At 35.1% G+C, this 27,026-nt stretch overlaps 1 protein-coding gene across 1 annotated transcript; it reads left to right on the plus strand.

Moving 5' to 3' along the window:
* The first annotated feature begins 9,484 nt into the window (after positions 1-9,484).
* LOC126971438 (aldo-keto reductase AKR2E4-like) lies at positions 9,485-26,448 on the plus strand. Its single transcript, XM_050817758.1, has 7 exons — positions 9,485-9,599; positions 11,772-11,861; positions 17,077-17,259; positions 18,283-18,399; positions 21,332-21,499; positions 23,333-23,536; positions 26,019-26,448. Exons 1-7 carry the CDS (start codon positions 9,591-9,593, stop codon positions 26,277-26,279), a joined length of 1,032 nt encoding a protein of 343 aa, XP_050673715.1. The 5' UTR covers positions 9,485-9,590; the 3' UTR covers positions 26,280-26,448.
* Positions 26,449-27,026: the final 578 nt, after the last annotated feature.

The following is a 27,026-nucleotide window of genomic DNA, read 5'->3' on the forward strand; positions in this document are numbered from 1 at the left end:
CAAGCCTTTGTTATGAGTTTGACAGATTTTTAAGATAATTTTTGAATCTGAACACTTTATTTTGATGATACTGTGGTGTCACGCTGTAGCAAAGACTAAGAAAATTCTAGCGTATAGAGAACCTTACAGCCTGATAATCCAAGACCAATTTTGATTTATAAAGTGCTTTAAAATTGAAAATACTTAGGATCTAGGCATAAAGCGCTTATAGCGAAACTGCCCTCCTATGGGCTTCTCGAGAAGTTGTGCAAATGGGTAGCTTTCTGGCCGATCGGAGCATCAAGGTTGTTATCAACGGTGCATGCTCCGACTTAAAACCCATAAACGCTGGTGTCTTGCAAGGCTGCGTGCTGTACCCTACACTGTTTCTTTTGCGTATCAATGATATGCTGCAAATCAGCAGTATTCATTGCTATGCAGACGACAGCACAGGGTATGCTTCCTACACCGGCCGTGCCTGTCCCGGGATAGCGTCGACGAGAACCGGAACAAACTTATGTCTGAAATCGAAACTATGCTTTGCAAATTCTCGGAATGGGGCCGACAAAATTTAGTCCAATTAAACCCCAAGAAGACACATATTTCAGCATTCACCACTCAAAAATCTCCCTTTGTTCTCCTCTCCCTCGATTCGAGATCACTCCCCTAACTGTCACAGCCTGTATTGGCATACTTAGCGTCGATATATCGAGCGACGTTCAGTTCCGTTTTCACTTAGAAGAGAAGGCCAAACTGGCCTCTAAAAAGCTAGGGGTATTCAGTAAGGCGTGACAATACTGGTTGATTTTTTGGCATTGCGTAGAGATGTGGGCTCTCTCTGCATCTTCTACCGCATTTATCACGGGGAGCGCTCAGAGTAGCTGTTCGGGTTGATTCCAGCGGCCGAATTCCACCATCGGACATTACGTGCAAACGTAACCCACCCGCATCACGTTGACGTCTGGCATTCCACAACCGCGCGTTTTGCTAGAAATTTCTTGCCTCGCACAGCCACTTTGTGAAATCAATTACCGGCTGCGGTTTTCCCGAACAGATACGACTTAGGGACCTTCAAGAAAAAAACATACTCACACTTTAAAGGCTGACAACGCATTTCTTGACACACCTGTTTTGCGGATGTCCATGGGCGGTTGCCTCACCTCTCTCCATCCCGTGAGCCTCTTGCCCGTTTGCCGATCACAGAGCACTGGATCCCCGATTATTCGAACAGCTGCTCTGTGTTGCACTCGGTCAAATGGTTCGAGCTGATATGTATAAATCAAATCAAATCAAATCAAATCAGTTTATTCACGTCGGTCACGGAAATGACACTTATGAATGTTAAAAAAAATATAATATTTTTAATATTTATTGAATCTACCGCTACTTCGTAAAGGGTTGAGCTAATGAGAAGAAGTAGCAAGAAACTCATTGCCACTCTTTTATATCAAGATTTACATTTTAATCGATTTACAAATCACTTCAATTACAATATAATGTGTAAAATGATGCAACAAACACACTCAAACGTCAAATAGTCAATATCTTACACGAGTAAGTCAAAAAAGTAATTGTAAATTAATACAAAAGTTATTGAGTACAGTAGCTGCATCATCCACATACACCATAAATAAATATGTATATTATATCCATACATATATATACATACACATATAGGTGTATATATTCGGAATGATTGCGAACACACTAATCTGTACAATTTCCTAATATAATGGTTGCATCAAACCGAATTTCAAAAGAATGTAAGGACATTGGTGCTGATAGGGCTCAAAACAATTGTAAATAAACGTTAAATATTGTTTATTAACTTCAAATTAACATTATTTTAACAATAATAATTATTAATTACAGTTTTACCGCAGAGTAGAGATAGAAACTTTGGTATAAAGTTTTACTTACATTATCACGTACATGATTGACTACAATGTAACTCAAATTTAATATTATGTAATAAAAAAGTTAACACTTAATGAATGATGTATAAGTTACCTGTACAATTATACATATTCCTTAGATCAAGGCTTTGTCTCCACTGCGCGCCAGCTAGATACCGCACTACCTAAGAACAATACCATTTTTATTACGGCTACTATTAGATGCTTGTGTGTGTGGCATCTTGACACTCAATGGCATCTTAAAAATTTTGTAACATACTCTTCGTGTTATTTTACATTGAAATTAATAAAATACAAAATACTTACTGATGATAGGTAGGTATGTGATCCCAGTGTCTTTCGTATTATTTTTACAAAGTTTAAACTACGCTACCCGGCATTTAAGGTTCAATTATTAGCAACTTTTAACAGAACATGTTGCACGTCAACGTCACACATTGTTCGAGGCGGGCTCGAGTACGCCCACTTGGGCGTAGTATTAGTTGCCGCACTTTGCGACTACGCCTGGAGCGCAGCGGAGACCAATCCTTAATCTTAGATATATTTTCTTTTTCTTTTTTCCAAAGTAGCTTATATAAGCTTATATAGTTTGCGAGTGTTCGGTGCCCGAATAAATAAATAATACTTTTAGGTATTTAATTACAGCGTCTGTGGATTGATGCATCGACTGGACTCCATGACGTTTGAGTACTTTTGTTATCTACATTATTTTACACAGATTGTTATTATAAAAAGATGAAGCTGTGAATATTGCTGTATTACTTGATCGAGCTGATACTGGGGTGCGCCAGACCAGAGATGCCAACAATACTTCATATGTGGCCGGACCTGCGCTTTGTACAGCGCTAGAATGTTGGCTGGAAGTGCCCTCCAGATGCCCGCGAAATTGGCAATCGCTTGATATTTCGAGACCCAATATTCCGATAATAGGCGAGGCTTAAAGGGAAGTGTTGTCGAAGAGCGGTGATACGACAGATGGAGTTTTTTTAGTAGTAGTAGCTTGAGTCTTTTGGGGACAAGGTTCATTTTACCCCGTTAGGACTCCATAGAAGATACAAGTTTCTCCCGGCACTGGTCGACGATTTCCCGAGAGAGACCTGCAGGGCCCGTGGATACTGCATCACCAGTGCTGTCGTCTGCATAGCAATGAATATTGGAGGTGTCCAACATATCATTAATATGCAGAAGAAACAGCGTAGGGGATAGCACACAACCTTGGGGCACTCCAGCGTTCACGTGCTTATTGGTACCACTGGAAGATCAGCGCTGGTTACGAAAGTATTCAGCATTTTACTGAAGTGTGATCAATTTTTTTTGTTGCAAATAAATATATTTATTTATTTCTTTTTTTCTTGGCGGAATTCATTTAAGCCTTTATTGGCAAGGTGTACCTACTTTAAGTTTGCAATATGCAAAAAGGAAAGCTATGAGGGTTAACATTAACCGTTTAGAATTGATATTCGGCTTTATCTTGCTTTTATCTTTAAATAAAAAAATTATTTGTTACAATATGGAGAATGACAAAGGCCATTTAAAATTCTATAATGAGACATCTACCCCCTTATTCATAATAGTCTGCTTACTTAAAGCATTGCTAATTCTCACTCTGTCTTCTTCTATTGAACTAAGTCAGAATGAGACATAACACTCTTTAGCAGCTGTTTTAAGTTAGCGGACCATTATGAATAAGGGAGCTAATATTTTATCTGTTTGCACACCATGCACGGATTTAATTTCAGCCATTGGATGAAATATAAAAAGGACATATTTAATCCAATCTCTTGACTATGTAGCCAGCCCACGCCTATATTTTGCCATTGTCACGCAGTAATTATAATTCCGGTCTCCTTTAGGTCTTTTGTAGACGGATGTAATCCAGCGTTCCATCAGGGATGACCATGCTTGATGGCATCCATGTAGACTGCAGATGTCATCTAAATATTGATATGACCTTCAATCATCCTTGGTATGCATGTTTCCATCCACGGTGAAGATTGCGAGATTGGCGAGAGTGAAGATTACATCGGTTTGGCCGGCGGATTACATTTACATCTAAACCTCGTTGGTGTAAAAGTGTTCTCTCGCTGTAACAGCCCGTGAGTGCGGACGTATTCGAGATTAAAATGTCGCGCGTTCTGTATGATTCATATTATATGTATAATGATTTAATTTGAATTATTAGGCTTAGTAGCTAGGCTCTAAGCAGTATATTCCTTTATAATAATGAATTTATATATCTGCATTTCTTTTAAAATAAGTGTTTTTTTAACCCGAACCTACGCTAAAGTGTTAATTTTATTGAGTCAAATTAACCCTTAAATTATGAAGCGACAAACTGCTACACGTAAAGCAAGGCCTACTTTTTGAAGTTTGGATTATTTTCGAGGCATCAATACGATAAGAGTTTTCACACCAAAAGACGACTCGTAACTGATTCCCTAACATGTTGACGCGTCGATGACATCCGTCTGGCCTAAACATATTCCAAGGATGGAAACCAAGCTCACTCAAAGGTGACCTCTGATGCGACGCTGGATTACAGCTGTCTAGAAAAGGCTCAAAGCACTTCTTAGATGGATCTAATCAACCGTTCCATCAGGGGCGATCTTGCTTGATGCCATCCATGTAGATAGCAGATGTCGTCTGAATATTAATATGACCTTCATCATCCTTGTTTTGTGTGCGCGTAATTCCATTCGCGGTTGGAGAGTGTAGAATACATCAAACTTGACAGCTCCTCTTAGCTGCCCCGAGCTGCACGCGTCTTACTCCGGTAGTCACAACCGCGCGCTTCCGTGTCCCGCGACAACGGCAACGGCAGTTAATACTAATATTTACACTATTATTTTGCCTGTAAGCGCCACCTAGTATCGAATAGCAAATGTACGTGTTTGTAGGGCCGACAGCTTTAATTCTTTGAGTTCAAGAAAACTTCACGAGGTGGCGCTACTTTTGCATTTGCTTTCAAGTGCCATCTAGCGGGCAATAGCATAACTTGTAAATATATCAGTCAACACATTGTATTTTTTAATAGGACTAATAGATGGCGCGTACTCTGTTTTAATTTCGAATGAGTTAAAAACCGTGTTCTCTAATAGGTGGCGCGAATTGAAAACTGTGTAGATTTAATTTTAAAACGACTTCAAAAAAGGAGAGTGTTTATCCAGTCCTTTGTCGTTTATAGATTTGGATTTATTCATTTGAAATCATACTGTTAGCTTCCAGATCGATTGGTATTATGAAGTGGAATTGAAGGAGTAGATCACAGATAGACTTCTTAGAAATAAATAGCGCAGGCTAAGGCCTGCACTGTTTATTTCTGGCAGCTTATTATCAAGGTAGTCCAGTTTAGTCATTCGTTATCTTTTGAACGACTACTATTGCAATAAATTATATCGAGCAATGGCGAACACGAACAAGTGCGGATGCCGTGCGCTTATGTTTAATTATTTCCTTGATTTAAAATATAATAATATGATCCATTTAGTCATTATCTTTCGGGGTAGACCCAGTCTACTCTTGAGAAAGATATGCGCTTGTTCCAAATAGCGAAAACGATTTTCAGTCCCAAAATAGTACCTACCTATCCACTTTTTTTAAGAATATTAAAAACAACGCTCCTACGTTTTACTTTTAGCCAGTATCATGATAATAAGTAGGTATTCTTAACGCATATAATTAATAACTACCTAATAACAAGTTAAACAATAAATAATAATTAATTAGATAAAAATCACGTTTACTAAAGATTTTTTTTTTTTGTTTAACGATTAATCATCTGGGTATGTGGCGTTCCTCCACATTTCGGTTTTCAAGAAACTTTCTTCCACTTGCATCCAAGGTGTGAAATGAGTTCCTTCCTTTCCTTGTGGACACAGTCCGTCACATTGTTACCATCAAATTTGACCGCATTCACCACAATATTGGGACCACAGAAGCTTTATTTGTTCCGATGGTTTTCATCTTACATAACAAACCGATCACAAGCTGTTGCTATAAACGGTTACGCTTCTAGGACCCCTTTTATTACCTATATTTCTAAATGATATTTCTTCATATTTTTTCGGCATTATATGGCATGTTACTTTATGCCGATGATACAAAAATATCTAGGCACCTTTACAGGCTGACTTGGATAGATTCGATCATTATTGTAAAATTAATAAGTTAGACATCAACGTCTCTAAGTGCTTAGTAATTTAATTTAACCTTCATTATGAATTTAAATAGAATGAAAGATTTCCTTCCCAGAGTCACCAGAGTGACTTCCTTCTCGTCCACCAGAGGAAGAAGCAGTGGCGTAACAATACCATCTGGGGCCGTGGCAAATACTTTTGATGCGGCCCTATCAGTAACAATCATCACGTTATACTCAATTTAATTTTAATAAACTTCGAGATTTTCAGCGTACTCAATTACATGTTGTATATGTCCCACTAAAGGCCATTGGCCTCCTCTTTTAGGCGAGAGGGAATGATCTGTAGTCCCCATGCGTATTGGAGACTTTACATTCATCCATAGAACATAATATCTCAATACATTCATCATTTATTCGCTAGCTTTTCGGTGTAGGAACAACATGAGGAAATCTGGATACATTTACAATGATATAAAAATTACTATTTAATTTCAATAAGATATTTTTTAAGAATTTCGAGCTTTCTGTTCCGCAAAAGTGTCTCTAACATCATCAAAGTCTAATCGGGCCATAGAATTTTCAATAGACAGAATAGCCAAGTTACGTAACCTGTCTTGTTTCATAGATTTTCTAATTTAGTAGTTTATAATTTTGGTTTATAAATTTAGGTTTATAATTATGTCCATCACTCATTAAAATATGTTCATTCATTTTATTAAATTTGAACGGTGGCTTAAGACTGAAGTGCTTTAGAGGCTGCATCGATAGTAAGTAGGATCTTGCAATGGAAAACCAATAACATAATAAAAATGTAGTTTCGATCTTCTTTTTGAGTGAAATAGTTTCATTTCTTTCATCTGATTTGCAATTTAACAGAACAGTTTTCGTAAGCTCTCTTGGGCTTCAACAAACCTTACTTTTAATACAAAACCGGTATCATAACGTCCTTCCCATCTTTAGTAGGGTTTAATGTTTTTAGTGTTATTGAGTTGAAGACTCACTTTCTTTATTAGTTATTCTTAAAATATTACATCTTTGTTTTTTGACGGTCATAAGTAGAAGTACTCGTCACGGGTAACGTGTACATCTCTAAAAATGAATCAACATATTTTTGTTAACGATTAACTTGAAATTGTATTATAGTCTTTTGTTGTCTCACTTTGGATTTTAAGCAGAAATTATAAAAATATACTCAAATCATATCAAATAAAATACTCAGGTACAATGTAAAAAAATATTTTTGAGCTCGCGGCCTCTTGGGCCGGGGCCCTCTTGGGTCGGGGGCCCGTGGCATTTTGCCAGCCCTGCCACCCTATTTTTACGCCACTACGGAAGAAGTGCTTCCTGTGGTGTTGCAATATTATTTTATCAATTTCACAGCCGTTGTTTTTCTGATCTATAACCATCTTTTTCTTTCGTATGAACCCTCATCTGTTTCTCTGTTTTGGGTTGTCATGTTTGAACAAATCATATTACCCTTTAAGTACACCCAGCTGAGTTATTACGTTGCTTCCGAGATTAGAAATCTTAATTAAAAGGAAATAGACATGAACTTAATAGTGCTTATTACTTGCGGGATGACTCGCCTTTAACCTTAATAGCTATATCTATAAGCTTCTTATCAACTAAAACTATTTCAGTTAAGCCAGTACAGGTTGCCTGGAAGAAAACGCTTTTAAGCGATAAGGCCGCCTATAGCTTAATTATGATTTGTGTTATATTGAATTATTTTATGGTGAACAATAAAAATATATTTCATTTAATTTCATTAACTTGGCCATCGCATTAAAACACAATGTATCTCACAAGTACTTAATAATATAAAATTAAATTATATTGTTAAGTGGGTTGCACTTTACAATTCAGGCTTGTAGTTTAATTCACTACGAAGATGTAGGCTTTGAGAAATGGATGGTACGGCCATGTCGCTTGTTTTTGCTCGACATGGCGGGGGCACTGCCGTGGCGAAGATATACCTATGATAATAATTGACTTAGAGCATGTCCTGTATATCGATAATAAGCACAAAGCATCTGGTCTTCTTTAACGCGAAAGAGTTGGTGTGAGATCGGTGAGTTATGGCTAGCTTTAGTTCTAACAGCAAGTGGGCGTCCCGACTATAATATAATCTTAATATATATAAATTACGTGACACGTAGTTTGTCCGCGATGGACTCCTAAACTAATGAAAGGATTTCAATGGGGATTACTAATAATGGAGTGCAGATTAGTCCAACTTGAGAGATGGGGTACTTTTTATTTCGATTTGGCACCCATAATTATTTTTATTTCCAATATTTGTTTTGTATGGACATATTTTCTGTGAGAGAATTTATTGACGCACGGTTTGACAGTTCTGCTGTGAAACAATTTCATTATAACAACAGGGAGTATATTTACGAAATAATTCTTGTTGTTATGAAGAATTATCGACAAATTCATAAAAACAGTATTTTATTTATTATGTACAGAACAACGTCTGTCGGGTCAGCTAGTAATATATAAACAAAAAAGTTCAATATTGATTTCATATTTATCAAACCAACATCCAAAAAAGTAGCGTTGTTGATAAGATAGAAGTCCAATTTACATGTTATGTAACCCGAGATATAATCTCAAAGAACAAAACGCTATAAAGACATGGTAGAAAATAATCAAATTGAAATTTGAATTTTAAATCAATTATTGAACCTACCATCGACAAAATTGATTCGCGACCAAATTTGCCGATAATTTTTTTTAAATCATAAAAACATTTGCACGAAAAATATTAAGTAAATAGTCTAATAAAATGATAACAGTTATTTAGGAAATGTATGTTCAAGCTAATTTCGACCTACTTGTATAATATGACTGTAGGTAAATGACATTACGGTCGCGAATCAACTTTTAAATTTTGTTGATAATACATCGAAATATCGAATTCGAAGATAAATATGCCTCAGACCTGAGAAATTTATTAATTAAAAAGTCTGAGGGCAATCGCTTCATTTGTATTGTTTTTTATATTGTTTTATTTTATAGTAACCTTTATCACCCGCGTAAATCTTGGTTGGCCACACCAGTTGAACAAACATAGGTTTGTAACAGTTACGAATTTTTCAGTTATATAGTTTGTACGTCTGTGCGAAATATTTAGTGTGCATTTTGTGTTACACACACAATGGGCATTCATCCGTAGATTGTCTCTACAGTAGACTGTACAGACAATCTACGGATCAATAAGCAAAGTAGACTTTGGAAGCAGCTGTGATTACCGTGAGTCTGCGAGCTATGAGGCCCCAAAGGTACACAAGAGTTAGCAGTTAATTTTGCGCAAACGTTATGCTAATTCCCATACTAAAGCATAACTATAACAAAACAGTAATATATAAAAATTATCGTACATATAAAACGTGTCGTATCTGTACGCCTATTCATTGGCAATCCATTATTAATTTATAAATATCATGTTACCGTCTCATTCGTTCTCACTTGTTTGATAGTTGATACTAATAATAGTGTAGGGGAAGCGCGTGGTTTTGGATTCGAATTTTTATTGACTTTTTAGCCTAAAAATGGCCAAGGTAAGTGGTTTTTAAATATATTCTTTTATTTTTTAAATAATAAGGCCTCGAATCATAACGGAAATATTCAATGTCGAAGATCCCAACGCTAAATGCTCAGCAGCTCATGTACCAATCAAGTATTCACAAAATGAAGCGGATATAGCTACGCAAGGTCATAATTACAATACAACGCGGATAAAGCAAATAATACAAAATAGTAAAAGTGTACAAGATACATGTTTTTATGTACATATTTAAATTTCACAAAAAAAATATTTTATTTATTTACTTGTAGTACTTGATTTTTATAGTTAACCGCCATCTAGCGCGGATATGCTAAACTAAGGAATCGGAACGTATTGAGTCCGACATAATATCATTATTAACACACACAGTCTCCGTCTTCTATCAAGGCCATCAATAAAATGTAAACACAGAGTAGGGATCGATACTTTCTTACAACATATTTTTAAATTTACAAATATGTATTTAGTAAAAATTGTCTTTTTTGTAAGGAAAATTAATTTATGTTGTAATTTATAAAATAATATTACATTAAAACAACTTAGTTTGCTGCAACACACTTCGAGAAGTTAGAGATGACAGGAATAATCGGAGAATTCATTTATTACCAACGGAAAAAGTTGTAATAATATGAACTCGGAATTAAATTCTTAATATTATGTAGGTAACCGAGACCAAGACCAGTTTTTAGAATTATGCGTCTGTTTGTTGGGTGTGGGTTAATCAGAAACGGCTAACCGATTAAATATTGTGGAAGAAAATATAAGCTAGGTAGGTAGTACTAGGTAGTATTGTTTGCGAATGACCCTTCACTCGTATTCAATTTCAAAAAGTATGATGAGTTAAACAATCTTTGTATAGGTAGGTACATATACTGGGCTCTGACACCACGTAGCTACCTAATTGGTAGCAATAAGTTTATATGAAATAGCAAGACAACTTATTACATATAATTATAATGTTAGCACCATGAGCAAATGAAAATTGTGTTAGATTTTGATGTGAAAGATTTAAAATATATTTGAATTCGAATAAGTAGGTATACATATCAAATATACCTACACTATTATTGGCAATTGGCCAAACATTAGGTCTTCTATTCCTTCTGTCTCTTATTCCAATAAAAAAAATTAGTTGGCGGGGTAGTTTATGATAGTTAAAAAACAATAGGCTTGGGAAATACATTATTTGGATGTCTCTTTCAAAAATTAAACACGTCTTCCATATAAAAGTGTTTGGCATTTAAAAAGGTAAAAAATCTTTTTTGACAAAGATAAAAATAAATAACCATAAAGCAGTGTAAAAACGTTACCAGGCCATAAAATCAAAAAAAAAAAAAAGTGTAAAAACAAAAGTTGTATATCAAATCAACCGTAATTTATTTTTCATTTCATTTTTTTTGTGTTATGTTCTCTTCCCTTGCCAATGTGTTTCATCTTACTATTATTATTTTTTTTGGTTTCAAAAATTATCGACCCGGTCTATAACGTCAATCACTGTAAAGTGATTGACGTTATAGACTGTAAAGCGCTCATAAGTGTCATCGCGGTCGATTATGACATAACGTCACATGAGTAACGCCTCAAGTAGGCCAACCCTACTGCTTATATTCGGTCTTAAAAAATTTGGCAGCCCTAGCGATGCAGTGATGGTTGTTGAGCCGTGACGTCATTCATCCTATCATCATAGCCTGTCACTGTATTTTAATTATTACAGAATATGTTTTAAATCTCAATATTTATATCAAAACGAGGTAGTTTTTTAGAATTTTTTCATCATATTATTTCTTAACCCAATATTTTTTTCGATTGTTTAATACCTTAGTCCATACCTACCCGTTCTATATAATACCCATACGAACAGAGATAGTGCTTTGATTCTGATGATGTTATGAAATTCAAAAGAAAGGTTAAAAGATGCTTATGTGGTAAAGGTTAGGATAATTAGTTAGATATTAGTTAGGAATGGAGTGACCGCCCTCAGACTATTTAAATAATACTTTATTGTAACAAAATTTAATTTAGAAAAAAAAGCCCGCTGAATTTCATGCGCCAGTTCTTTTCAGGTCTGAAGCATAAATCTTCCAATGAGTGGTTGTTTTAGACGTTCAATAAAATTTTTTAAACACCTATTTATAATTAAAAAATAATAATTGGATACTTTCAGGTGCAGGTGAAAATTCCAACATTCAAATTGAAAAGCGGTGAAGAAATACCAGCAGTTGGTTTTGGGACTTGGCTCGGCTTAGACGAGAAAGTAAGATTTGCTTAAGTCAATGATATTATGGAACTTTTAGGTTTTATTCATATACGATCTTCTTCGCAATCCTTAATTTACGATCCAAATGATATTTTATTCCATATCCTGTCTTTGGCATTTCAATAACGGATTATAATAATATTTTGGTCATAGACTAAGAGCGCTTTCGCACTACGTCCGATCAGAGTTTGATCCGTAACCGTGAAAACACGGTGTATTATAGCGTGCGTGGGAAAACATAATTATATAAGTATTTCACTGCACAATATACATCTTCAAACGAAGTCTAAGCTTTATAATTTATTTTTACAATCTGGGTTTTCTTCCAATATATAATATTAGATTATAAGAGTCACATCATTTATTGTATTGTTCATAAAGAATGTCAATATTATTTCATTTAATTACAAATTCCTGTTTACTCCTTGTATCTGCTGTACTTAACCATTTGGTTCTATTATAAAGTGAACTTATTTGTTCATAAATAGCCTGTCTTTTAGATTCAATTAATTTTAATTTAAATTTTGATATTTTGATGGAAAACTTGAAAGCAAGTGCGATAGTTAAACTACACTTAATTTAAATTAAAATACAATTATGTGCAACTCAATTGTTATACAAATGAAATATTAATTAATGCGTTATAAGTACTTAATACTTTAACTTTGTATTGCGGAAAAATATTGTATATTTTGTAACTTGCGTGTCAAAATGGGGTCGACACAACATGAGAAATAAGAAAATTTACGTGAAATGTCTGATAATTTAATGCACACCTGTTGGCACGAGTAGGTCATTAACCTGATATTGATTCATACGGCTTAAAATTGTGAATTAGCGCGTGAGTTAAAAAAATAGAATTATTATTAAAATTGAAAATCAGGTATGGCCAAATAATAAGCCGACGTTCCTGAGATTCCGAGGCGCGACGGTCTGCAGCTGGGGGCCCCCGCTAGTCCTCTAGGAACTCCTGGTGTTAAGATGCGTGCATGTTACTTCCTCTCGGCGTGTGTAAGAAAAATAATATTTTTGCTTTACACCGAGAGCTTAACGATGCGTTGATCACTGATTAAGTATCAATTTACTTATTTATTAAGCGAATATTTATGCGTATATTGAATGAATGAATGAATGAATGAATGAATGAAAACTTTATTAATTACAAACACAAACCACACAGAATAATACAACTAAAAAAGACTTAGAGGTAAAAAAATAATAATTAAAAACTTATACTTAGCATAAAAATATACAAATGATAAAAAAAAATGAAACAAATGTATGCATAATATTATAGTGATTATCTTAATTTAAAAGTACTGTGTAGCAGTCATTGTTATCAAAAGGAACTGACTCAGCGTCATGCTGCATTGGAATAATACCAACACAGCGCTGATTTTCAGCAGCCCCCAGGTGACCCATTGAGTAACTATTAATGTTAAAAAATAAATTTAGTTTTATTAAAGGTTCCATCATATTATTTTTAAAGATGATAATTTGAAATTAGCTTCTACTTGTTCAGAATATTACATAAATATACATACATACATAAATATTAAAATAACAGCAATTTTAGAAATATTTGCAGAAACAAACTAAAACTTCGATCCCATTATGTATTATTAATAAGATAAATCTTATAATGTAGGACTTATGCACATAATTTGTAAGCAGATACTTAATAATTTAAATAGACGTAAGGATGAGATTTTTAACTTTTTTCTGGAAAGTTCCAACAGTCTTCAGATTGCGAAACGGTGGTGGTATATCATTCCAGCACTTGGTGGCACTGTACCTAAAACTTCCTCTAAAAGAGGCGGAATGATGGAGTGGGACTGACAGGACATTGAATGCGAACCTTGTTTCAAAATTTAACTGGCTGCGCTGACCTAGCCATTCCAATTTACTATATAAATATTTTGGCGTTTTTGTCTTAATAATACCAAAAAGAAGCGTGGCTAAATGAAGTCGTCTACGAGCATCCATATTTAAAATATTTGCTTCTTTGAGGTATGGAGAAATGTGTTGTCGGGCCGGTATGTCCCAGCAAAAACGAGCACATGCATTTTGTACTCTTTGTATTGACTTTCTTGTTCTGCCAAGCAGCCTCGGACCATACACTGTATCGGTATAGTTAAACTTGGATAGAACAAGAGCCTCACAAAGACGTATGCGCAATTCTGTGGTTATAAATGGTCTAATTTGGTACAAAACTTTTAATCTATAAAAACTGTTGGAAATGACTTTATTTATATGCTTCTCAAATCTTAAAGATTCATCCATTATCAACCCAAGATTGCGAACTTCTTGTACGCGTTCGATATCCTTATCATTAATGAGTAGTCTTACATTGAATTCATTAATTAACTCTAAGCCGTTACAATTGCCGAAGATCATAAATTTTGTTTTATTCGGGTTTAAAATCAGTGAGTTTTTTTCAGACCACATGAATATTTCATGAAGATCAGCATTTATAATATCTATTGCCTGTTGGGCTTCGTGTGGCGAAAAAGAAAAATATAGCTGTATATCATCAGCGTAGATTTGATAATTGCAGCGTTTAATTTTTTTAATTATGTCTGCAATATATATAATAAAAATAAGAGGCCCTAAAATAGAGCCCTGAGGAACTCCCCTCGTTATAGTGTCACGTTCTGAAAATTTTGTGTTACCCTGCTCATCTATCACTGAGACCGTCTGTGTTCTATTAGTGAGATAGCTTTCAAACCACTTAATACTATTTTCACTAAAACCTTAGTACGCTAGCTTGGAAAGTAGGAGATTTATATTTAAAGTTTCAAAAGCACGTGAAAAATCAAGAAGTATTAAAATTGTTACTTTTTTCTCCTCTTGCGCTGCCAAAATATTATCTACTACGTCAATGAGGGCCGTAGTTGTGCTTCGCTGTTTTCTGAAACCGGATTGGTGATCTGGTAGTATATTTTGAGCTTCTAAGTAACTCATCAATTGCTTATGCACAATTTTTTCTATAATTTTTGAAGGACAGGGAAGTATACTAATTGGTCTTAGGTCGGAAAAATTGCGTGGTAGGTCATTTTTTGGCAGAGGACGAATCAAGGCATGTCGCCAAAGGTCGGGAAAAGTATTAGTTTTGAAAGAAGTGTTAATAATGTGTGTTAGTATGGTTAAAGTCTGTGATAGCGTGAGGAGCAGCATGTCTAGGGAAATGTCATCAATACCCATAGCGTTCGACTTGAGCTCTTTTATAGCCATAAGAGTAGAATTTTCGTCAACAGTCATAAAGTCAAAAGTAGAGTTACCTTTTTTTTATTGAATAAGGCGTTACTTTGCGGAAATCCATAACTATACAAATTATTTAAGTTTTCTTTAGTGTTAATTCCGCCAATATTTGTCTTTAAAACAATTCGACACGTGTTTCGCCCCTACACGAGGCATCCTCAGGACGTGTTGTCTCGCCAAAATCTGGCACGAGACTGAGTCAGTCTTAAAGAAAACTTAAATAATTTGTATAGAGTTACCTATTGCGATTTTGCGTGTAAACTTTGTTGCTCGGTGACAATTATTTGGTTACATTATTAGGCGGCGCAAGAGAACTGTCATTATGTTAACGTCTCAGATGACAATGAGTCTGTTGTCTATGGTATTTCTATATCTAGAAGAAAGCGTCGGCGCTATAAATTGCCATAACTAAATTACAAGAAAAGAAATAATTGTGGCGCATCCATACTCCCCGGCTTGAAAATCTTGAGGATTTCAAAAATAAATTGAGACGTATGAATCAAAGAATGTGCAGATTAAATTATTAAGCAATGACGTATGTAAATACTAGTATAAAAAAAATCTAAATAATACTAAAGTTAATAACAATGAAGTATAAACTATTGAGTTGCAAGAGGACACAGATTTACGACAGGGCATTTAAACAGTTTCCCTGCGAACGAATTAGTGGCTTTAAGTGAAGCTACCTTTGACTTAGAGCAAGCCAGAGTTAATTATACATCTCCATTAGGGCAAGTCACGTGCACTTTTTTTTTTTGGAAAACTTACAGTGTTACAATAACTTAATTACTATACAATAGTGTGAACATTTTACACCATTTAATAGTTTTCGCATATTGTTTCTAATAACACATAGCATAATAAGGTACATCTTTTTTTTATACAAGTATTATATAAAATATGTTAATTGTTACATTTATTATGTTCAAAGAGAATTTAAACACTAAGTTCAATTATGTTTATATTAACAGTTAGGGAAACACATTAAACCAGTTTTTAGTCATTTTTGATCTGATAGAATTTGTGGGTGAATTAAACAGCTATGCCACACCCCAACATATATGCCACACCCATATGGGTAAAGCATATGCTTTTAAAATTGCATCACCGAATCCTACTATATGCGCTATGCATCCTTCAGCTACACCTAAGTGGCGAGGAACTTGTAAATGTTATACTGGTAATCACGGATTACTTTATCCTGAGGAACATCTTCATCGCAACCTGTTTGCTCTAGCCACAACTCCTGAATAAGTAATTTAGCATATAATATTAACGGAGCGACTAAACTAAGAATGTCGAATAAGCGGGCAGTAACTGACAATAAAACACAAAAAAACAGTTGTAAAAGTGAAGGTGTCACTTACAGGCAGCCATTGCAGCCCGAGGATTTTAATATTGTTATCATCCTAAATGCTATAGCAGTGCGCTGAGATTCGGGTACCCGTGCCATCAGCTCTGAAGAATTGCTGGCCCATTTCATGAGATTGAAACTGCCACTACTGTATAATTGAATAAGTTGCTTTGAGTTGATAAAGTTATCCCGTTTTCCATATCCATATTTAAAAAAAAAAAATCAGTCTATTTTGGTAGTATTTGACGTTCAATAAGCGATTTTTAATAAAAATATTTGAATTTGATTTGTAATGTAATCTTTACCTACCCTACGGCATAATTGATAACCACTTTGCTGATAATTCTTTTAAAATACAAAAAAAAAACAGATTTATTTTTGCATGAAAAATATTATATGACAATTAGTGGATTGTTAGTGTCTCATCAAATGATAACAGTTAGATAACTTAGGAAATGTATGTTCAAGCGAATTTCGACCTACTTGTTTTGTCATAATGACTAGAGGAAATGACATTTAGGTGGGACACGATTCAATTTTGTCAATAGTACGAAGCATTTTAAAGGGTAAACATGATGATAAAACATCACATTTCAGCTGGAATTCAAAATAAAAGATGCACCTAAAATGTTGGAAGCGGTAATGTACGCTATCGATGTCGGCTATCGACACATCGACACGGCACATCTCTATCGGGTTGAACCAGAAGTGGGATACGCTGTGAGAAAAAAGATAGAAGAGGGTGTTGTTAAAAGGGAAGATCTTTTTATAACAACAAAGGTATATATATTTCTTATTATTAGCCTGTTTACGTGAGACTAGTTGAATGGTGTTTTTTCTTAATGTCTTAGGTTTTACAAATTAAATTTGTGAACAAAATTTATGAACCTTCCGAGCTCTCTTATCAGCTGAGGCAACCTTTTGACTGATGCTTCGACCGTAAATCTTGGTATGTTTTTGTTCAACTCTCAGGTTGTGGTTCAATCTACAGGATCTACTTTCCAGTTGATATAACCTGCTCAACCCCAATAATTTCATATTAGGAAATTGACTTGAGATGTCGCTCTTTCAAATCCAAACAATTTGATATTTTAAAGTGTATCTCTCACTTCTGGAATTAACTCGACTCGAACCCGCGCCCCGTATCGTTCATAAATGATGTTAACAAATTTAATTTGCATTTTTTTATGACAGTAAGGGACGAGACGAGCACGACGTTGAGTTGATGGCAATTGATACGCCCTGCAATGTAGTGCCGCTCAGGATTCTTTGAAAACGTGAGCCCAAAAAGTCTGAGCACTACAATTATTGCGCTCGTCACCTTGAGACATAAGATGTTAAGTCTCATTTGCCCAGTAATTTCACTAACTACGGCGCCCTTCAGACCGAAACACAATAATCTTTATACATTGCTGCCTTAACGGCAGAAAAAGGCACCGTTGTGGTACCCATAATCTAACCGGCATCCTGCAAAGGATGGTAATCAACTGGCAGATAAGTACTTTTACTTACTAAATGATTAGATGAAATTAAAACTATCATTACGGGAAAGTTTACCAAGAATGCTGCCAACTATTCCGCGTGGGAGAGCTAGGCTTTCCAGTAACCCTATTGAGGCTCGTATACGGTACTCTGGGCCCCATAGGCCAAGTGTGTTTTTGTGGTAACCCATATCAAATGGTTTATTATACATATATCTCATATCAAGAAGTGGAGGAGTTCCTTAATGGTAGCCAATCCATCTCATTAAATTATTACCAACTTCCATAATGAAATGCACATTATTAGAACACAAATTTTCAGGTATGGCAACACAACCACAGACCAGAAGATGTTGAAGCGTCAGTGCGCGCGTCCTTGAAACGGATGGGATTGCAATATCTCGACCAAGTGCTCATCCATTGGCCTATGGCGATATCTGTAAGCATATTTAAATTTATCTTAAGTATCTACCCCCGATTTCACCATTCAAGTAGAACGCAAATAGATTCAAATTCAAATATTTTTATTCAAAATAGGATGTGACATCACTTATTGAAAGTCAAAAAAACTACCACCCATTCCAAAATGAATGCCTCAGGCCTGAGAAGACCAGACGCAACAAACTCAGCGGGCTTTTTTTTTCATCAAAAAATATGTTTACAATGTAATTGTACAATTAAACTTATTATTTAATAGCCTGAGGGCGGTCGCTCCATTCCCAATTTGTGGTATCATTTAGAAAGTCATTTATGTTATACTAACCTTTACCACACAAACGTTTTTTAACAATTCTTTTGAATAACGTAATACTTTTGTTTTGAACATTTTCTGGGATCTTGTTGTAAAAGCATATGCATCGCCCCACAAAAGACTTACTAACTCGACTTAGCCGAGTAGTAGGCATTAAAAGCTTATGTATGTAAAACATTTGAACTAATCTTATCGCTTGTAAACGAGTTTCAAGATTCAATACTGATTTCATTAAGCCGCTATTTCACACTTCAAACTAAGTTAATTAAAACTCAGTTTTACGTAAACAAGTTCGAATGCTAGTCTTGATCTCGATTAAACACACAGCGATTTCACTGATACCTTTTGTGCGTGTCGACATAAACTGAGTTTACATGACGTCATCTATACATATAAATAAAATTGGAGTGTTCGAAATATTGAAATAACCGTTTTTTACTACATGTATATAATATATACATGTAGTACATACATAAAAATATATTTTTTTTTACAATATTTGTCTATCTGTCTGTTTGTTCTCTGAAATGACTGGACCGATTTTGACGGGACTTTTATTGACAGGTAGCTGATGTAATAAAGAATAACTTCGATTACGTTTATTTTAGAAAAAGTCAAATTTGAAATGTCCAATAAGATACGGTCTAACTCTAAAAATAATTAGGGTCAGCTAGTAAACAATAGAATTTATCAAATACCTGTCAAAACTATCATTCATAAGTATGAACAAAATCAAAATGGTTAAATGTCAATGTTTCTATTACGATACCAACAGTGACAGCCCTTGAACGCGATCAAATATGTTGAACACTGACCTCTACTATATACCACTGGACTGGCGGCTGTCAATGTGCTTTTGTGCCTGTTTGATATTCGCCATTTTGGCGCTGTTGGCCATGTAGCGAGAGTCTCCGGTACTAAAACTAGTGATGACAACCTCAGCAAACATCGATAGATGGTGGGAAACTGTTAACAAAAAAAATTGTGTTCTTTATAACGTTGATTCTTGAAGTATAAATTATACGGAAAACGAACGAAATTAATTATTCAAAATGAAAAATACTTCAGACTATTGTACGTTCCTTCGCAGCCATTTGTATTATATGTCTATATATGTCAAAATTAGTTCTCTGGACTCTCGCAAGAGGCGCTTCAAATAGGTACAAAAAGTTTGCTGGCAAACATATGGAACAGCCTGTCCAGTGGTATTTATGCAGGTCAGTGATGTTGAACGTCCAAAATTCAGCGGTCAATATTTTAAACGCCTTTAGGCTGCTTTAGTTTTTAACTGTTTTGTTTTTTGAAAATAATATTAAATTAAGTATATTATTATTTCCCTAATTCTATTTAGATAATATACATTTCATTATCATTTGATAGGTCAAGAACATCCGGATAAGTAGAGAAAATTATTGTTTATGGAACATTTGAGTTTGATCTTTAAACCTACGACCTTTGCCTTTCAAACTAATAGATATTAGATATATGTAAACCATTTGTTATGTTTTAAAGTGATAACCCTCATATCTAGGATTAATACACAAATAAAATTTTAAAAACAACATTTCATGAACGATGCGGGACTCGAACGCACCTGAGAACCCAACTTGAGAGTTGAACAAAGCATATAAGATTTTATGACGATACGTTACTCGAACGATCAGCTCAGTTGGTTAGAGCACTGGCACGGAACGCCAGAGGTCGTGGGTTCCAGTCCCGCATCGTTCTTAAAACTTTGTTTTTCAAATTTTATTTGTGTATTAGATATATGGAATATGGCAGTGTGAGAGGACCAGAATAAAGAAAACATGCATAATGTTACTGGAGAATAATTCTAAACACTTGTTGACTTGGAGAAGAATATATTTTAGGTTTCCATGGGAAATTTAGTTAATGCTTCTTATAGAGATTTCTTAAAAATGGCATGTTCTCAGGTTCAGCTGCCTTCCCGTTTATGTCGGCCACCAATCTTCTTGTAACAGATTAGTCTTTGGCGATCATTTTATGGTTATAATAATTATATTCAGAGATTGTTTTTCTTAGCGACAAAAAGACCCAAATTCCATGTAGGTACATTGTTGCCGTATGCTCTTAAGGTTTTGTTTGTATTTTGAGGTTAGTTTTACAGGGTAAAAAGACGTACAGTGGAGCCCAACAACTTCTGCGCCATTTTTTACTTCTTGAGGTCTTATAGATTTCAAATCTGATCTTGAAAATCTTATCTGGCCCTAAACATTGTCCTCTCAAACCTTAGACCTAATTATTGATACAATAATACTATGTTTTGATAAAATACCATTTTTAATTGTTAATACAGGTGTGATGACTATTGCATTTTCTGTTAAATATTTATTAAATTAACATTACTTTTTTTATCGAAGCGTACGAGTCACGAGATGTTTAGTTATTACAGCCAAACACATTTTCTTGCAGCACCAGAGGAATTACAGGAGCGTTGCCTGCCTTAAAAAAGGTGTACGTGCTCTTTTTGGAGACTGTTAGCCAACGCCACACATTTAGATGGTGATTTATGTCAAAATTTTGTTGACTTTAGGGTCAACATGTTCACGGGTGACTGAGGAAAGTAGAGGTCTTGCATAAAAACTTCACTATTTTCTAGGAAGAAGGCGTCGACGAGAAAATAGATTATCTGGAGACGTATCGCGGCTTAGAGGCTGTTCTGAAGAAGGGCTTGACAAGATACATCGGGGTCTCCAACTTTAACCTTGATCAGATGAAACGCTTGCTTGCCAACTGTTCTGTTAAACCAACTTCGAACCAGATACAAGTAAGTTATTGATCTTGGATAGTGATGAAAGGAGAATATGGGCTACCAGTTGTTACAATATGTTTTAAGTCGGAAATAATACTTTTTCTAGGATGACGTCATCCTAAACTATAAAAGTAACCAAGAGGAACCTTTATTAATGGAAGAGGAGGGCAAAGGAGCGTACGGGTCACCACGGTAATATAGGAAGCACAGGAGTGTTGTCAGCCTTTTGAAGGTACACACGTCGTTTCGTCCTAGAAACACAGCACAAGGAAGCTCATTCCATAGTTTGTTTGCATGTGGAAGAAAGTTCCTTGAAAATCGCACTGTAGAGGAATACCAGACATCCACATAGTGGAGATGATATTCTAATTTGTGGCGTGTCGTGCGAAGATGGAATTCGGCTGTAGGAATCAGGTCGAACAGCTTTTCGGAACACTCCCCGTGATAAATGCGGTAGAAGACACACAACGAAGCGAGGTCCCGTCGCAATGCCTCTAGCCGTTCGCAGAGCTCTGGATCTGCGACAATTCGAGCAGTTCTCAGCTCTGTGCGCTCTCTCTTTCTCTCTCCCTCTCTCTCACACCCATTAAGATCCCGCTGTCCGTCCGCCCAATTGTCTTAAAATAGCAAAATATCTGTCTAATTACTTAATTTGTAAGTTTATGTTTACTCGTTTTTCTTTCATGATTTTTTTTCCTTATGATTATTTTATCAGTTGATGCCACTAAAGTATGGATTGTATTTTTTTATTGTATATTTTTAGAGCATTAAAATAACCGTAATAATTCCAAAACTAATTAAAAATACATTATTCCCTATAATATATATCTTAATATATGTAAATTACGTGACACGTTGTTTGTCCGCGACGGACTCCTAAACTAATGAACGAATTTAAATGGGGATTACTTCATGGAGTGCAGTTTGGTCCAACTTGAGAGATTAGTTTTTATTTCGATTACCCATAATTACTTTTATTTTTAGTATTTGTTTTGTATGGACATATTTTCTATGAGAGAATTTAGTGACGCTTTGACAGTTCCGCTGTGAAACAATTTCATTATAGCAACAAGGAGCGTTTATTACGAAATAATAATTGTTGATGTTTTGAAATATTATTGGCAAATTTCTATAAAACAGTATTTATTTTATTATATACAGAAGAACATCTGTCGGGGTAGCTAGTATATATATATTATTCTTCATATTACTTAGGAACAACCTGTAAGTAATCTAGTAGCCGCAAGCCTACACACTCAGGCTAACTTGTCCAACGCCCGTTCAAAGCCGTTCATTAGTAGTTTGGTTATATACAATGATATATAAAAATATAATATCATTGGTTATAAATATCAATATTACAATTATTTACAATTCTTAGATGTTTTTATGATTATGTTAAACTATTAAACATTCATTTAAATTTGTTACCAAAGTATATGATCGATGCGGGACTTAAACCCGCGACCTCTGTTCTGTTCGCTTCGACTGATATCACTTTAAGAATTACAAATTGTTTAGATTTGAAAGAGCAACATCTCAAGTCAATTCCTAATGCAATTATTGGGGTTGAGCAGGTTATCAACTGTAAAGTAGATCCTGTAGATGGAGCCACCATGGAACCTGAGAGTTGAACGGGACGTACCAAGATTTACGAACTCACTCGAACGGCTGGTTCGTTTGGAAGAGCGCTCGGACTGAACCCGAGAGGTCGCGGGTTTGAGTCACGCATCGTTCATAAATTTTGATTATAAATTTAATTTAATTAATCCCAGTAGTGTGAGATATCACTTTAAAAATAAAAAATTGTATAGTTTTAAATGGTGTATATTCAATTAATGATTACAGGTCAACCTCAATCTTCTAGAAGATGACTTGGTGAAGTATTGTCAAGAGAATGATGTTCTTGTCGTCTCATACACATCGTTTGGTTCCATGATATCTTCTAGAACGTCGCCCGGCACACCAGAACCTAGATGGGACAGCCCTATTATGCACGAAATGTCAAAAAAGTATGGGAAAACGGCTTCACAAATTGCCTTGAGATTTTTGGTAAGTCATGTAGTATTTTATTTATTTAGGCAGTAAAGTCCTCGAATGGCGACGACGTACTGGAAGGCGCAGTGTTGGTAGGCCCCCACAATCTTGTCATCTGTACCGACGATCTGGTCAAGATCGCAGGAATACGTTGGATGAGGGCAGCACAGGACCGATCGTTGTGGAATTTTATTGGTGGAGGCCTTTGTCCAGCAGTGGACGTCTTCCGGCTGATGATGATGATGATGATGATGTAGTATTTTGATAGTTATATATTTATTTGGAAACAAATACAGATACATGCTTAAACGTAAAATAGATATTGTAAAATTAGAAATAATGACAAAAGGATGTCTCCTTAAACAGTTTCACTAAGTACACTTAATATTTAAATTTACACTTAAATTACACTTAGTAGCAAACAACCAGTTAACAAAAATGAAGATCCTAAAATTATAGAAAATAATAAATAAATCTAACATAATGCTCATTGTAGACGTTGTTACAATTTAGAAGAAATTTGGTGATTTCGAATTTACTGTTTGTGCCAAGGTTTGTTTTATTCTGAATTTGTAAATTTTAGAGGAATACGAAAACATATCTACATCATTAAACGTTGAGTTTTGGAGAGCAAACATTCTGTGCTGTGGCCTACGTATTTGCCCTGGTGTCTGAGATATGATATATATATATAAATAAATTTTTACATGTAAAATATGTTACATTTACTATCGTTCAATCATAATAAACAAGTAGGTCGAAATTCGCTTGAACATACATTTCTTAAGTAACTGTTATCATTTTATTTGACACTGACAATCCAACAATTGTCATAAAATCTTATTCGTGCAAATATAAACCTGGTTTTTTGTCTTCGGGTTCAAAACAATAAATACTCGTTTCGTCTCCTGTGACAATGTCACAGCATTAGAATCTCCGTGGTCGTACTTCATTAACATCTGTGAGCACCATTCCACACGAGCCTGATTCTGCTCCGCTGTCAGTTCATGGGGGATCCAACGACAACAAAGTTTCCAAACTTTCAATTCTTCGTGTAAAATTTTCTGAATTTGGCTCATACCAATCCCCAATAGTCCTCGAATTGTCTCATAGGTAATCCGCGGGTTTTCTTCAATTCGCCGCTTAACAGTAGACACTATTTTCGTTGACAGCAGTTGAAGGCCGCCCTTTACGAAATTCGTTATGTAAAGAAACCCGACCTCTCTCAAATTCAGGAAACCATCGCTTCACGGAGCTTCTCTCCCAAAAGCATTTTGAAGACGGGCACAGTATTGCGGAGAGAGAGAACTTTTAAAATCATAAAAAATCATCGCTCTAAAATCTTTCCAACTTAATTCCGTTTTCGTTGCGTACTTAGAACTTTTATGTGTGATAAAAAACAATTGACTAATGATTTCCCCCCAATTGTTTTTACTATTACTAAGAAGGTTGCAACGTTTCAAAAAATATAAAATTCGAATTACAAATAGTTCCAATTAGCTAGAAGTGCAAAACTTTTAGTGTGCCCCATGTAGTTACTACATCGAACAAATACAATGATTTATTTATTATCCTGTGATAATACCTGTGTACCACTAAACAGATCCTATTTATCATATCAATGCGTGTTTACCACTAAAAATACCCCATACAGTATCACGTACGCTCATCGATAACACTTCCCTTAAAGCCTCGCCTAGTATCTAGAATTGTTTTTATTTTTAATTTCACAGCTCTTGTGACAAGTATATCGCTGCCACAAAATGACGGATTACATATTTATTTTCAATACTCTCAATAAGGGTAACAAACGATAGCGTTCGACTATTAAATATAGTACCTATACTATGAGGTGGAAGATACCTATTCTCAGACCTACCCAATATGCACTTAAAATTTCATGAGAATCGGTCAAGCCTTTTCGAAGCAGTTTAACTACAAACACCGCGACACGAGAATTTTATATATTAGATGGATAGAAGTCCTTTGCACAGGATGCCGACAAGTTTATTTGTACCACAACGGCGCCTATTTCTGCCATGAAGCAGTAATGTGTAAGCATTACTGACGAATGGGGATGAGACGAGCAGTACGTTCAGCTGATGGAAAAAGATACGACATGCCCTTTACAATGCAGTGCTCAGGATTATTAATAAATTAAAAAAAATCTGAGCGGCACTACAATTGCGCTCGTCCCTTTGAGACATAAGATGTTAAGTCTCATTTGCCCAGTAATTTCACTAGCTCCGGCGCCCTTCAGACCGAAACACAGTAATATTTACACATAACTGCTTCGCGGTAGAAATAGGCGCCGTTGTTGTACCCATAATCTACGGCATCCTGTGCAAAGGAACTGCCACTGGTATAGGAACCTTGTAATAGTGATGCACTAAATGAACTAAATAGAATAAGAACTGAAGAAATAAACTTATTTGTCGATATAGATGTACAATTAATTATTAATACCTGAGTATTTATATATTATGTTTATTTTCAGTATCAGCGTGGTATCGCAACAATACCAAAATCACTGACGCCGAGTCGTATAATTGAGAACGCTTCAATATTCGATTTTAATATAGATGAAGCCGATATTGCTACTCTCGAAAAGTTCAACTGTGGCTACAGAACTGAATGCCCTGTTTTCTTCCAAAACTACACACATTATCCGTTTGATAAAGTTGAAAATATCAACATCAACGAAGTGCCTATCTCGTTGCGGAAATGGAAAAATGGCGCTAATTTAGATATTGAATAAACATAACATATTCAACTGATGAAACAGAAGAAAACAGAGCGGTATCAAGAAGCCGTTAAAACAGGGAAGTAACACTGTACGTTACTATATAAGTGAATGAAATTACTGTTTCAAATTTATTATTTATTATTGTATTAAGCAAGCTGTTATTAAAGTGTCTATTATCATATCTTTTTTCTTTACTTTAATAATTACACCATCTCTCAGTATGAACTCAGCCACAATATGCCGGTTTAAGATAATATTATATATTACTATATTATTATATATCATTACTATATTACTATATATTATATAATAAAAATCTTCAAATTAATTAACCTAAAAAATACAAAAGACCTATGGGGACATTCGACTAATATTGTAAAATACATACTTGACATTATAGCACCTGAATTAGCAATAATATTTAATGAATGCATAGATGAGGGTGTGTTCCCTGACCTCATGAAATACAGCAAAGTTATACCTTTGTTTAAATCGGGCAGTTCTTTTGACCCTGCCAATTTCAGACCTATTTCAGTGCTGCCTGTTTTTAGTAAAATTTTTGAAAAACTTTTGCTTCAACAGCTACAAATGCATTTTTGTAAATTAATGAACAAAAATCAGTTTGGTTTCACTAGGGGCTTATCAACAATTAATGCGGGTACTAGACTCATTGAGCACATCTTTGACGCCTGGGAAGAGTCACAGGATGCATTGGGCATTTTTTGTGATTTGTCAAAAGCATTTGACTGCGTCCACCAT

This window comes from Leptidea sinapis, chromosome 23 (genome assembly GCF_905404315.1).
Source record: "Leptidea sinapis chromosome 23, ilLepSina1.1, whole genome shotgun sequence".
NCBI lineage: Eukaryota > Metazoa > Arthropoda > Insecta > Lepidoptera > Pieridae > Leptidea > Leptidea sinapis.